Source organism: Elgaria multicarinata, chromosome 21 (assembly GCF_023053635.1).
Source record: "Elgaria multicarinata webbii isolate HBS135686 ecotype San Diego chromosome 21, rElgMul1.1.pri, whole genome shotgun sequence".
Classification (NCBI taxonomy): domain Eukaryota; kingdom Metazoa; phylum Chordata; class Lepidosauria; order Squamata; family Anguidae; genus Elgaria; species Elgaria multicarinata.
Genome location: NC_086191.1, coordinates 3062398 through 3075395, shown reverse-complemented (window position 1 = coordinate 3075395; position 12998 = coordinate 3062398). Strand labels below are relative to the sequence as shown.

The following is a 12998-nucleotide window of genomic DNA, read 5'->3' as shown; positions in this document are numbered from 1 at the left end:
TAATTAGGATTTAAGCAACCGCGGGGTGTGGGTGGCCCTTTGTGAAACATCCCCCTCCGTCAGCGCAGGGCGTGTTGCGTCGTCAGAACTGGATTTTCAGAACTGGATTTTCTACAGCTGCAGCGTCGGCCTCGTCTTCACCCATTTGCTGAACAGATTTGCCTTTCAAACACACACACACACACACACACACCCCAGACATGGCCAAATGAGTAGTTGTGTTTTAAAAAGAAAATCGCCACGGCAAAGGCCTTCTAACATGGGTGCCTGGAGCCTTCGGGCAGTGCCAAATATTGTGGGGGAGCATTTTTTTATGTGTGAAAAAAAAATAATAATGGGGGAAGAGGTTTAGGAGGCTGAAATGTTCTCTGAATCCCTTACCCCGGTTCTTACCTGTTTGGCACTGATTCGCTTCTGCTGACTTCCCTTCTAGCCAGTTTGATATCATTTTTTAAAAGTTATTTTTAGTTGCTTTTTCTTTTGCTGGCTATGCCAATCAGAGGCCACTTAGGCAGTGTCATTGCCAGACTGAACTGGCTAGGCGAGGACATCAGGAAGCCAGTTCGGAGAGAGGGCAGTGCTTCCTGCCCTTGCTCCGAATGGACAAACATTTTCACTCTGTATCGTTGAGCCCCCTGAACTGTTGCTAAAGTAGGCAGTATATTTCATGTCTCTCTCTCTCTCTCTCTCTCTCTCTCTCTCTCTCTCTCTCTCTCTCTCTCTCTGTGAAGTTTTTCATATCCCTATTTTGTCCCTGATCTACTACCCCCTAACCCTTCACCTGCAGAAACATGCAGTGCTGCAGTTACTTAGTGGTGAGCAAAAGGCACTCTGTGTACACTCAGATATACTCTTTCTGTATATGGTCACGGCCATGTTTTGAATACCATTGAATTTGAAGTCGATGCATGTTGCCTTAACAATGTGCTTCGGAAACATGGATTTCTGTATCGCTTTAAGAGCGTCTAACTTCCTCTGGACTGCATCCAACAGCCATACTCCAAAGAGCTATATTTGCTTGGCTTTAGTCCTATGGATGTATGAACCTGCATCACTCTGTGTCCACTCCATTGGTTCATCAAGACAAAGGCTCCCTTGGCCGCTCACGGTGCAGGCTGTGAAACAGGCTTGTGCCAACTTACAGGCATGTGCCAACTTACTTTGTGTTTCACGGATTGTAAGGTGCCTTTTGTCCTGCGGTCCTCTCATTGAAGGAATCAGGATGTTTGTCATTCAAAATTCATTTTACTTGTTGCACCTGTGTCCTGATTGTGGGTCCCTGGCCAGGGCCGGCGGCACCATAGAGGCCACTCAGACAGCTGTCTAGAGCGCCAAGGTAAGGGGGGTGCCGAATGCCACACCCGGAAGCCGCTCTCCCACAGTGGCTCTGAGAGGGCAGCTTCCGGGCGTGCCATTCCGTAGCTGCCCGCCCGCCCCAGTGTCCTGGCTTTGCTTTGGCTGGGTCCCCACCCAGCCAAAGCGAAGCCACGCTCGCCCCCCTCCAGCGTCCTGGCTTCACTTCGGCTGGGTGGGCGCCCAGCCGAAGCAAAGCCAGGACACTGGGGCGGGCGGGCAGCTTTGGAACGGCACGCCCAGAAGTCGCTCTCCCAGAGCAGCTTCCAGCCGGGCACACCGTTCCGAAGCCGCCCGCCCGCCTGCTCCCCCACCCCAGCGTCCTGGCTTTGCTTCGGCACCCACCCAGCTGAAGTGAAGCCACACCTGCCCCCCCCCCCCCAGTGTCCTGGCTTCGCTTCAGCTGGGTGGGCGCCCAGCCGAAGTGAAGCCAGAGCGCTGGGGTAGGGGCCGGGCAGCTTCAGAACGGCGCGCCCGGAAGTCACTCTCCCAGACCGGCTTCCGGCCAGGCGAGCCTTTCCAAAGCCACCCACCCCACGCCAACATCCTGGCTTCGCTTCAGCTAGGCGGGTGAGATGGCACCCCGCCCCCAGGTACACTGGGGTGGGGGTGGGTGGGTGAAAGTAGCTCACCTGTCTAGGACGCAAAATAGTCTGGCACCGGCCCTGTCCCTGGCTGATGGCTGACTGGCCACTGTGTGAACAGAGTGCTGGACTAGATGGACCCTTGGTCTGATCCAGCAGGGCTCTTCTGATGGTCTTACAACTTGCGCATGCCTCAGCCAGCCGTGCTGTAGCTGTTTTTTCTGTCTAAATAAGCATAGGGTTGCACCTTAAACTGTGTTTTAGCGCAACGTGCATGACCAGGAAGGCTTCAGAGAGGGCCTCAGGTTCGCACACGCCCACACACGAACACACACATGGCTTGGAGGACTTCAGAAGGGTTTACGTTTGCTTTGCTTTCAACTTCGCGTGGTGTGTGTCGGCTGGATCAGGGATCATGGCTCCACACGAACTCTGGGGATATTTAGCTTAGAAAAACAGCAAGTACGGGGAGCATAGCGAACATTTCCACGTGGCCTTTTCCACCTCTGCTCTTTCCGGAGGCAACTTATTCCAATTAACTCCCTGATTCAAAGGGAGGAAAAGCGATGTGCTTTCTGGGACATTTGCCAGTTTGTTCTGAGGTACTGGGATCTTGCAAAGGACTACGGGGCTGAGGCCATGGGAGAAAGGGTAACGGCCTTACACCACCTGTTCTGTGTGGGCGGCGACCAAGCCATAGAATATAATAAAGTTTTCCACGTTCCAAGTCCCGTTTTTCTTTTATTACTGGCTTTCACCCAATGGGTGGTTGCTAGGTGTCAGGATCAAGCCTGGTCTCCCTGGTGTGGAGCCCGAATTGGACTCCACACCAGCAGGGGCAGGAAGCGGGGCAGGAAATTCTCCAAGATTCTCCAGGAGTCAAGGAGGCGTCTTCCCAGGAGCTTATCAAATAGGAGGTCCAGGCCCAGAGATCATCCTCCCACCCTCTGGGAACTCAGTCACTGTCGGAGGGGGAGGAAGCATCAGAATTGACAGATCCCAGAGTCCACTGCAGGGTCAAGCGGGCAGAATTGAGAAGTGGCAGGTGGTCTGCCAGATTAGTAGGACAACAGAAGTTGTGTCACGAGGACCCTCCCTGAAGGAGGAGTCCAGTAGAAGCCCATCAGGCGCAGCAGGAAACCATCCATCCTTGCTTTGTTAGGGTGATTAAACTTAGGGGATAACTCCTAGCATTCGCACTCCCTTCAGGTGTGAAGAGACGTCTATTAACGGAATAAATGTTTTGTGGATTGCACGGCAGACCACTTTATTGTCTCACCTCTAATCACGACACTAGGCGACTTTCGTTTTGTGGATCTCTGCCTCCCTCTAGATCAGAGGTGATGAACCTTTTTTCAGCCCAAGGGCCAAATTCCATTTTGGAGAAACTCCTTGGGTGGGTGGTGTCAAAGGCGAAGCGAACGGAGCTAACCCGTCTCCAGATGGTGCTTCTGGAAACTTCCTCCCTGCATGCCAATGAAGAAGGACCATTAGTGGCTGTCTGAAACAAGTAACTGGAGCCTCAGGTGTACCTCGTGGAGAACCAGAGTGCTCAGTGGAGATTGGGCAGGTGCCATTTCTGTTAGCTGAGGTGAGCATGGCTAAGGTCAAAGTTGGCCAGTGCCATCTCCTGATTTGTAAGGTCCTGATTTGATGCTGGGTATGAGCCAGTATGGTGTAGCAGCTAAAGTGTTGGACTGGGAGTTGGGAGATCTGGGTTCTAGTTCCCACTTGGCCATGGAAACCCACTGGGTGACTTTGGGCCAATCACAGACTCTCAGCCCAACCTACCTGCCTGGTGAGGTTGTGGGCTCTCCCACACTAGAGGCCTTCAAGAGGCAGCTGGACAACCATCTGTCAGGGATGCTTTAGGGTGGATTCCTGCATTGAGCAGGGGGTTGGACTCGATGGCCTTGTAGGCCCCTTCCAACTCTGCTATTCTGTGATTCTATGATTCTGATTCTACTTCACAGGATTGTTGTTGTGAGGATAAAATGGAGAAGAGGAAGAGGATTATGTATGCCGCCTTGGGTTCCTTGGAGGAAAAAAGGCAGGATATAAATGTAATAAATAAATATAAATAAATAAATAAACACAAGATGAGACGAGTATCCAAACATAGAGCTACTAAGGGGGGGAGACTACACCAACCATTTATTTCAAGGTTGCATTGCAGTTATCACTAACAGGGCACGTGACATTCACCGGCTCCTGCAGCGATCTCCGTTCTACCTCTAAGTTCTCTCGGACTGCTTTTGTTGCGTTTTTTCCGGCTTTCTCGCCTCCGTTCTGAAGTACGTGTGTGTGGTGTGTGCCCCCTCTCCCTTTGCGAGGTCATTGCTGTTCCTCGCAAGTTGCGGGCTCAGCAAATCGCCAACTGCCTGTTAGGGGCGTGTGCGTGGATATCGGCGCGTTTCATGCCCAGTTGTGTTTGGTTTTTTTATTTTTCATACGACGATGCTCTGCGCAGCAGCACATGTTCGACGGAGTGGTCCGTGTCTGCGCTGGTGCGCATGCTTTATGAGTCGTTAAAAAAAGAGCCACTCTCTTCCGTAGCAAAAGTGCTGCAGGCCCAGATTAGCCTTAAGTCAGGGGTCCATTATTGTAGCGTGCCAGACAGCACCTGCTGTGCGCTGAACACTCGTTCCCGGACAATTGGCCAAGGCAAGTTTGAGATGACGTGGTGGAAAAAGTGGTCTCCCCCTTCTTCTTCGTGTCTTGATGACCACCGAAGGAGGAAGCAGAGCGTTGTAGTGGAGGGTGTAGAATGAGAAGGGTGAGATGTTTTCTCACTACTGTAGGTGGTTGTGAGGGACACAGAAAGGTCTCCCTGCTACCTTCTGTGGTGGTCCCGTCCCATCCCGTGGGCCAACATGGCGCCCACGGAACCACGTGTTGTAACTAACGGTCACTAACAGTCTCTTCTCTCTCTCTCTCTCAACGACCAGGTCGAGAGCTGGAACAAATATGACCAGAAACTTTTCGATGCCGTGGAGAAAGGGGATGTCGGGAGAGTTTCCATCCTTGCTTCCAAGAAGACCGCAAGGCCCACCAAGCTCAATGCCCTGGGGCAATCGGCGTACGTAAGTTTTTCCTGTCCCGTACTCCCTCTCGCTTGCAAAACAAGCGCTATCTTGGTATACGAGAAACAAAGGCAACCATGTTGATGAAAAGAAAAGGGGGGGGGGAATCCAAGATCCATAGAGTATAACACTTTTATTCGGGCCAATTCAAAGATCACCCTTGAAAATGTGCAAGGTTTCAGTTTTCAGTGCTCCTAAAGCCACTGGAAACAAGAAAATCGGAGACATTGATTGATCTTCCCTTTCTGTAAATATAAAATCCAGCTGTTAACTCAACACTGTCTCCATCCAGCGTGAACCAGACAGGTGCCTTGGTTGTTGGAAAACAGAAGTAGAGATCAACCGGGCTGTCTTTATATTGATTAAGCGGGAGATATATAAACACTGTCTAGTTGATCTCCACTTCTGCTTTTGTTTTTCAATTTAAATGGTAGGAATTATTTCTAAATGTGCATCTCTCTCTCTCTCTCTCTCTCTCTCTCTCTCTCTCTCTCTCTCTTAGCATATGCAAATTTTATGCAAAGTGATGCCCTGTTTTTTGGTGAAGTATGTTTCGACACGCTCGGACTGACTTCTGAGTAATCATACATAAGACTGTGGGGTCCAAAATCATTGCATCAATTAAAAAGGGAGCCCAATTAATGAAGCACCGTGGAAAAAAAATTAAACTCTTTTTAATCCAGCCATTTCTTCTCACCTTAAAACAGGAGCTAGTGGTTCTGCTGTTGTATGGTTGCCTTTAAGCGGAGAACAATCTCTCAGGTGTAGTTCCTGGCCTTATGCTGATATTTGGGAGTTGGGTCCCTGGCTTTTCGCTCCCTAGAGTTTCGCTGAAATGGAATTTGGCCCCTGGGCGAAAAGAGGTTGGCCACCCCTGTGTCACATGGTCATTGCAGTTGCCCCAGTAACGCAGGCCTCGAATTCCAGCCTCCCTTCTTCAGCCACATACCTAGGGTGACCATACGGAAAGGAGGACTGGGCTCCTGTATCTTTAACAGTTGTATTGAAAGGGGAGTTTCATCAGGTGCCATTTGCATGCGTGCAGCACCTGGCGAAATAACCTCTTCATCACAATAGTTAAAGCCGCAGGAGCCTGGCCCTCTTTTGTATCTGGTCAAGAGGGCAGCTTGAACTGTTGTGATGAAGAGGGGATTTCACCAGGTGCTGCATGCATACAAATGTCAACTGCTGAATTTTTTCAATAGAACTGTTAAAGATACAGGAGCCCTGTCCTCCTTTTCATATGGTCACCCTAATGACGTACCTCCAAAGACACTATGACTTTTAAAACTGACATTTGTTCATTGTAGCCTTCTTATTAGTGGGTGATATTAGGCCTGTCCAGACAATGGAGGTTGTGGATTCTCCATCTTTGGAGGTTTTTAAGAAGAGGTTGGACAGCCACCTCTCAGGAATGGTCAAATTCGTTTTTCTGCACATTGCAGGGGGTTGGACTAGCTGATCCTTGGGGTCCCTTCCAACTCCACAATTCTATGATTCGATGATTCCGTGAACACTCTAAGCCATGGTAAGGCCACTAATCCTTTTGCAGCAAATGGTTAGTGAGCATGTTTAAACCGTGGTTATGTAGCCACCATAGTTAGGAATGGTTCACGTGATACACGAAGCCATAACGTTTAGCTCAAATGCTATGCTCAACGTCTAAGGCAGTGGTTCTCAACCTGGGGCACTCCAGATGTGTTGGACTGCATCTCCCAGAATGCCCCAGCCAGCTGGCTGGGGCATTCTGGGAGTTGTAGTCCAACACATCTGGAGCACCCCAGGTTGAGAAAGGCTGGTCTAAGGTCTTCCTCCGAGTGCCTCCTCCGAGGGATGCTTGGAGGATGGCAACAAGGGAGAGGGCCTTTTCAGTGGTGCCCCCCCCCAATTATGGAATGATCTCCCTCATGAGGCTCGCCTGGCACCAACATTGCTATCTTTTCAGCGTCGAGTCAAGAATTTTCTCTTCTCCCAGGCATTTAACAGCATATGTTGAGTTTTTAATTGACCCAGTATAGATAGATATTGTATGTAATGTATGTATATTTTTATGCTTTTTATGGTTTTAAATTTTGTGTATTTGTTTTTAATGTAGGGTGACCCTATGAAAAGGAGGACAGGGCTCCTGTATCTTTAACAGTGGCATAGAAAAGGGAATTTCAGCAGGTGTCATTTGTATATATGGAGAACCTGGTGAAATTCCCTCTTCATCACAACAGTTAAAGGTGCAGGAGCTATACTAGAGTGACCAGATTAAAAGAGGGCAGGGCACCTGCAGTTTTAACTGTTGTGAGGAAGAGCAAATTTCACCAGGATCCCCATATATACAGATGACACCTGCTGAAATTTCCTTTTCAATACAACTGTTAAATATACAGGAGCCCTGTCCTCCTTTTCATACGGTCACCCTATTTAATGTTCCGTGTTTTAATCTTTGTAAATTGCCCAGAGAGCTTTGGCTATGGGGTGGTATATTAATGCAAATAATAATAATAATAATAATAATAATAATAATAATAATAATAATAATGATGACTTAGCGTGTTGTGTAAACCATTCCTAACCATGGTGGCTACATAACCACAGTTTAAACACACTCACTAACCTCTTGCTGCAAAAGGGTTAGAGGCCTAACCATGGCTTAGCGTGTCGTCTGAACAGGCCCAATGTAGCATACTTTTGGTTATGACTGAAGCTGGCATTTTATACTGGAACGTCTCACATTTTAAAATCGGTTTCAATATAAATACGTTTAAAAATTTCAAAGCTATAACGTTTTGAATTTTGGAGTTATTATTAAAGGGGAGACATTCTGCTTTTCTCTCCTTCTTGAAGGTTCCATTTGGCGGCTTCCAAGGGCCTCACGGAATGTCTGACCATCCTGCTCGTTCACGGGGTAGAAGTTAACGCTAAGAATGAGGATGGTAAGTGAATCCAGGGGCGTTGGAAGGGTGAGAGAGATTATTCCCCCCATCCCCTTCAAAAAAACCCACCACCCCCTCCACTCAAGCTCATATTCTCAGTCCAAGGAAATTCCATGATGTTCTGCCAAAATTAATTAATTTTGAAGTTTTCAAACAATTTAGACCCCACCCCACCCAGCAGGAAAGGTGCATCAAGGGAAGAAAGATCACAGAGAGGTTTCTAAGCTCCCATGATCCACTTATTTTCTTCCTGCGGCTAGCTGATAGGCTAATGTTTGGCTGCCGCCTTTAGCCATTGGCTGAGCTGCTGTGATGTCATGTTCCCAACATTCTGAATGAGGGCGGGGTGCACGCGGCAGTCCATAGCATGTTGACAATCAGTGCAGCCTCTCTGAGGAAAGCAAAAGGTCAGTTTGGCTGGGGCAGAATACATGACCGATGGGTGAGGGACAGGAAAGGGTTTAGATGGGTGGGAAGGATGGTGAAAGACAAGAGAGACTGGGCCAGGGGGCCAGGGAAGCAATGAAACAGGGAGATCAAAGACTCAGGGATCGGGATTTAACCTGTTCTAGAAGGGATTGCGCTCCCCTGGACGTCCTTAGCTTGATCCTACGCTGACCCTGGATCTTCTCATGGCATCAGTAGCAAAGAGTGTGTAGGATGACCATATGACCGGATTTGCCCGGATTTGTCTGAGGTTTTCATGGCAAATCCGGGAGGGGGAGGGGAAATCCGGATTTTTCCCAAAGAGCAGCTCTAATGGGAATTAACAAAAATGCTTATAACTCCGTCATTTTTTAAGATAAAGGCATGAAACTTGGCACAATGGTAGCTCTTAGGAAGGGCTTTAGTCATACCAAATTTGAAACAGATCCGTTCATCCATAGATTTTTTAGGATTTTTTTAAAAATTGAGGTTTTAAAATTATTATTTTTTAATCGTCATTTTTAAAGATAAAGAGATGAAACTTTGTACCATGATAGGATTTAGGTAGAGCTTTAGCCACACCAAATTTGAAACAGATCCATTCATCCATTGATTTTTTAGGAATTTTTTAAAACTGAGGTTTTAAAATTATTATTTTTTAAACTGTCATTTTTAAAGATAAAGAGATGAAAGTTGGCACCATGATAGCTTTTAGGTAGAGCTTTAGCCATACCAGATCTGGGGCCAGTAGCAAACCCGGTTAACAACAACAGCAGCTTGCAATGAGTGAAGATACAGTCAGAAAAGATATTTGAGGGAAGGGGAGAATGTAACACACAGAGTATAGCAAAAGCTTCAAAGTACAGCAAAACCTACAAAAGTAGGAGTGAGTGAAGTTAATTTCAGATACATTGAATCTCTCACTTGTTCTTTATTTCAGTGATTTTAACATTAAGATGTTATGTAGAACAGATTTGTCTTAAATGTGTGCTGTAAAATCAGACATGTGACCAAGGCTATATTCGGGTGGGCACGCCCCCTTGGTGCTGGACACGCCCCCTTGGTGGCGACCATGTTGTCCTCCTTTTTGGTTTCCAAAATATGGTCACCCTAGTCTTGGTGCACCAGCTGCGACCCTTCCAGAGTCGGTATGACTTGGCAACAGCCGTCCATGCCTTGCTTCCGTTGCATCTAGACTACTGCAATGCACTCTACGTGGGGCTACCCTTGAAGAGTGTCTGGAAGCTCACCACGACTTGGAATGCACCAAGTGTCAGGCAGCGGCCCTCCCACAAATGGTGCCTTGCAAACTCTCCTGCTTTTGCATCGCTGGGACGTCAGCAAAAATAAGACATTGATGACGTCCCTTGGGGGAAGCGGAGTTTGCCCTTCTTGGTTGTCGAGTTGTCTTCAGCTTGGTGGGACACAAGCTCACAGGCCTGGGCAAATCACTAGTTCAGGATGGGGAAACCTCAGGCCTGGGGGTCAGATCTAGACCACTTGGGGGGCCCATTTCGGCCCTCTGGAATTCCCCAGAAGGCCACGCCCATTCTGCCTGACTCCACCCCTTTCCCCAGCTCTTGTGAAGTTTTTTCCCCCATTCTAGAAAGTTGAAACGCCTCCCCGAAAGCTTCGTTACCTGCAGGAAGAGCGCTAAGCTAAAATATGCTGGATTCTTTGGCGGTATTGGCACCACCCTCTTTTTGGTTTTACCCCAATTTCCCTTTGACCCTGCCCAGTTTGCCCTCAGCTTCGCCCACCAGTGAGAGCTGCTCCGAAATCCAATTCAGCTCTTGCCCTGAAGGAGCATCTCCACCCCTCCTGTAAGTTTCCAATGAGGACTAGAATGTTGGTGTCAAAACGGAAGCAGCTGAGATTCTTATTCGGACCAGTTTCATGCAAGCAGGTTCTACTCAAACCCATCATTAGACATCACACGTTTGAGATATTTGGGAGACAGTGACCGGGTTGTTTCTCAGAAACATTCCAGCCAAGAAGTTGGCCTCCAGGAGAAAAGACCTGCCTCTCTCTCTCTCTCTCTTCCTTATTTTATGTGATGTATTTTGAATTCCTCCCTTTTTCCCCCTAACTTCCTAGGCAGCACGGCTTTGCATCTGGCTACCATCGCTTGCCAACCTCAGTGTGTGAAGATTCTCCTGCAGGTAAAACAACAACAACACCAGACATGCTTACTTTCTATCAGGGACACTCAGGTTTAGTTCATAGAATCATAGAATAGCAGAGTTGGAAGGGGCCCGTAAGGCCATCGAGTCCAACCCCCTGCTCAATCCAGGAATCCACCTTCAAGCATCCCTGACAGATGGCTGTCCAGCTGCCTCTGGAAGGCCTCTAGTTTGGGAGAGCCCACAACCTCCCTAGGTCATAGAATCATAGAATAGCAGAGTTGGAAGGGGCCTACAAGGCCATTGAGTCCAACCCCCTGCTCAATGCAGGAATCCACCCTAAAGCATCCCCGACAGATGGTTGTCCAGCTGCCTTTTGAATGCCTCTAGTGTGGGAGAGCCCACAACCTCCCTAGGTAACTGATTCCATTGTCGTACCGCTCTAACCATCAGGAAGTTTTTCCTGATGTTTTGCCATACTGCTCTAACAATCGCAATTTCCTGATGTGGCTTCCTGTAACTTGAGCCCATTTGAATGCGGAAGAAAAATAATGTGGGAGAAAAATTGGGAAACCATGCTAGAAAAGTGGTTTACGGAATGCGTCCTGTGCCCCTAACAGTTATCAGTCCACTTCAATACTGCTAAAAAGCACAAGTGTATCAAATCAAATGCTCTTTATTATGGTTGTTTAGACTAGGGCTGTGCACCCCCTCCCCGAACCGCTTCAGAGCCCGATCCAGACCTTCTGGCCGAGGCAGGTAAGTGGGGAAGGGGGGACAAAATGGGGGCCGAATAAGCCCCCCTCCCCCCTTACCTGGCTTTGCTGTCTGCCGCCGCACGGACCACAGTGGCAGCAGAGCCAGGTAAGCTCCCCTCCTCCATCCCCCACTTACCTGGGTCTGTTGTCCGCTACCGCCACAGTCCGTGTGGCAGCTTCAACTACAGCCCAGGCCTAAGGCCGGAAACAGGACTGGGCCGCAGTTGAAGCCGCTGCACGGACCGCAGCGGTGGTGGACGATGGACCCAGGTAAGCCCCCTCCCCTTCCCCCCTTCCTCCTTACCTGGCTCTGCTGCTGTTGCTGAATGGACCGCGGCGGCAGCAGAGCCAGGTAAGCCCCCCTCCCCCGCTTACCTGGCTCCGAAGCTTCAGAATGGTCTGAATTGCTTCGGACCGTTCCGAACCACTTCGGGCCGCTCCGGATCTCCCCGCTCCGCTCCGGAACCGGGCTTCGGAGGTTCGGATCGTCCCGCTCCGCTTCGGATCTGGGGATCCGTAACATAGCGGAGCACACACCCCCTCCAGTTTAGACTTGTACAAGTTAAAAAATACAGACAGGTGTACAAATATCAGGCTACAGGCTACAATCTACCAGCATAGATCTAGCCATGCCGGCTGTCTTGACGTCGTCTTTGCCCCGGGGTGGCTCCGAAGGTTAGATGACGCAGCCACAGATTCGAAGTCACCCCCAAGGCAAAGAGGTGAGGGGGCGTGGCTGAAAAGTCAGGGGCTTACCCCGACATTTTCAGCCAGCGCGAGGTCATCCCGGCTCTTTGGCTAGGAGCTACTCTGGGGGCGTTCCTGGGTGGAAGATGACCTCCTATTGGTTGCCAGAAGCTGTGGGAGGGGCCGGGCCTGCTGAGCCTAATGGCCCACGCTGCCGCCCCTCGTTAAGACAATTTGCCGCCTTCGCACACCAGAGGCGGTGCGGGGTTTAGCGGTCAGAACAGTGCCTAGGGGTATTACTTTTTAAAAACATAGGCCCATGTCTTCAGTCTTGCCACTCAATCGGAGCCAGTCTTGCAGTAAGGTAGACTGGTCCAGGCTGGAGACGCTCTTTGTCATTTCACGCTTCCCAGGTGGCATGGTTCTGGGGGAAGAGGACCTTCCCTTTCATAACAATGTTCATCCCGACCCTGCACCCATGGGAGATGCTTTCCCAGACAGGTTTATTTCCCAGAGCCCTTAGGGTGCATTGATGCCAACATTTTCTTAGCTTAATAGCCATGCAGGGGGGTAAATTTCAATAGAGGTTCGCCCTCCTCCCCACATTCTGTAATAGCTCCCAACACAGGGCGCTTTGTATTCCCACCCCGCAGAATTTTTGGAATCCTCTTTTGCTGCAAACGTTGCCATTTTTAGGGGAATGTGTGCGAACTGCCCACGAGGAAAACCTCTTTCTTGCATTATCCTCACACCGTTGCAAATTAATTGTAACCGAAAACCGGAATTACTGTTTTGGGATAATCTGGGCTGGGGTGCGAATGAACGGAAGAATCGGTTTTATTTGCGTTGAGGTGGGTGAGAAATTAATTACCTGGGCTTGGCCTTCTGTGAACCTGAAATAAATCCTGGTAATTTTTTTCTAAAAATTTGCATGCATAAATAGAAATTAGGACATGCAATTCTTATGCAAATTTGTCTCCTGTAGGTCTGGGGCCCTAAACCTTTATGCAAATATGTACAGGGCAGGCAACAGATGCTCATAAGTCCCCGGGTAGACTTA

The 12998-nt window shown here is 49.1% G+C and overlaps 1 protein-coding gene across 1 annotated transcript in view; it reads left to right on the top strand.

Moving 5' to 3' along the window:
- ANKRD35 (ankyrin repeat domain 35) overlaps positions 1-12998 on the top strand; it is a 43868-nt gene that overhangs the window by 6844 nt on the left and 24026 nt on the right. Inside the window, exons 2-4 of the mRNA XM_063146239.1 lie at positions 4886-5016; positions 7856-7944; positions 10468-10532. Of these exons, the coding sequence (XP_063002309.1) occupies positions 4886-5016; positions 7856-7944; positions 10468-10532 (285 nt within the window). The remainder of the gene's footprint in view (positions 1-4885; positions 5017-7855; positions 7945-10467; positions 10533-12998) is intronic.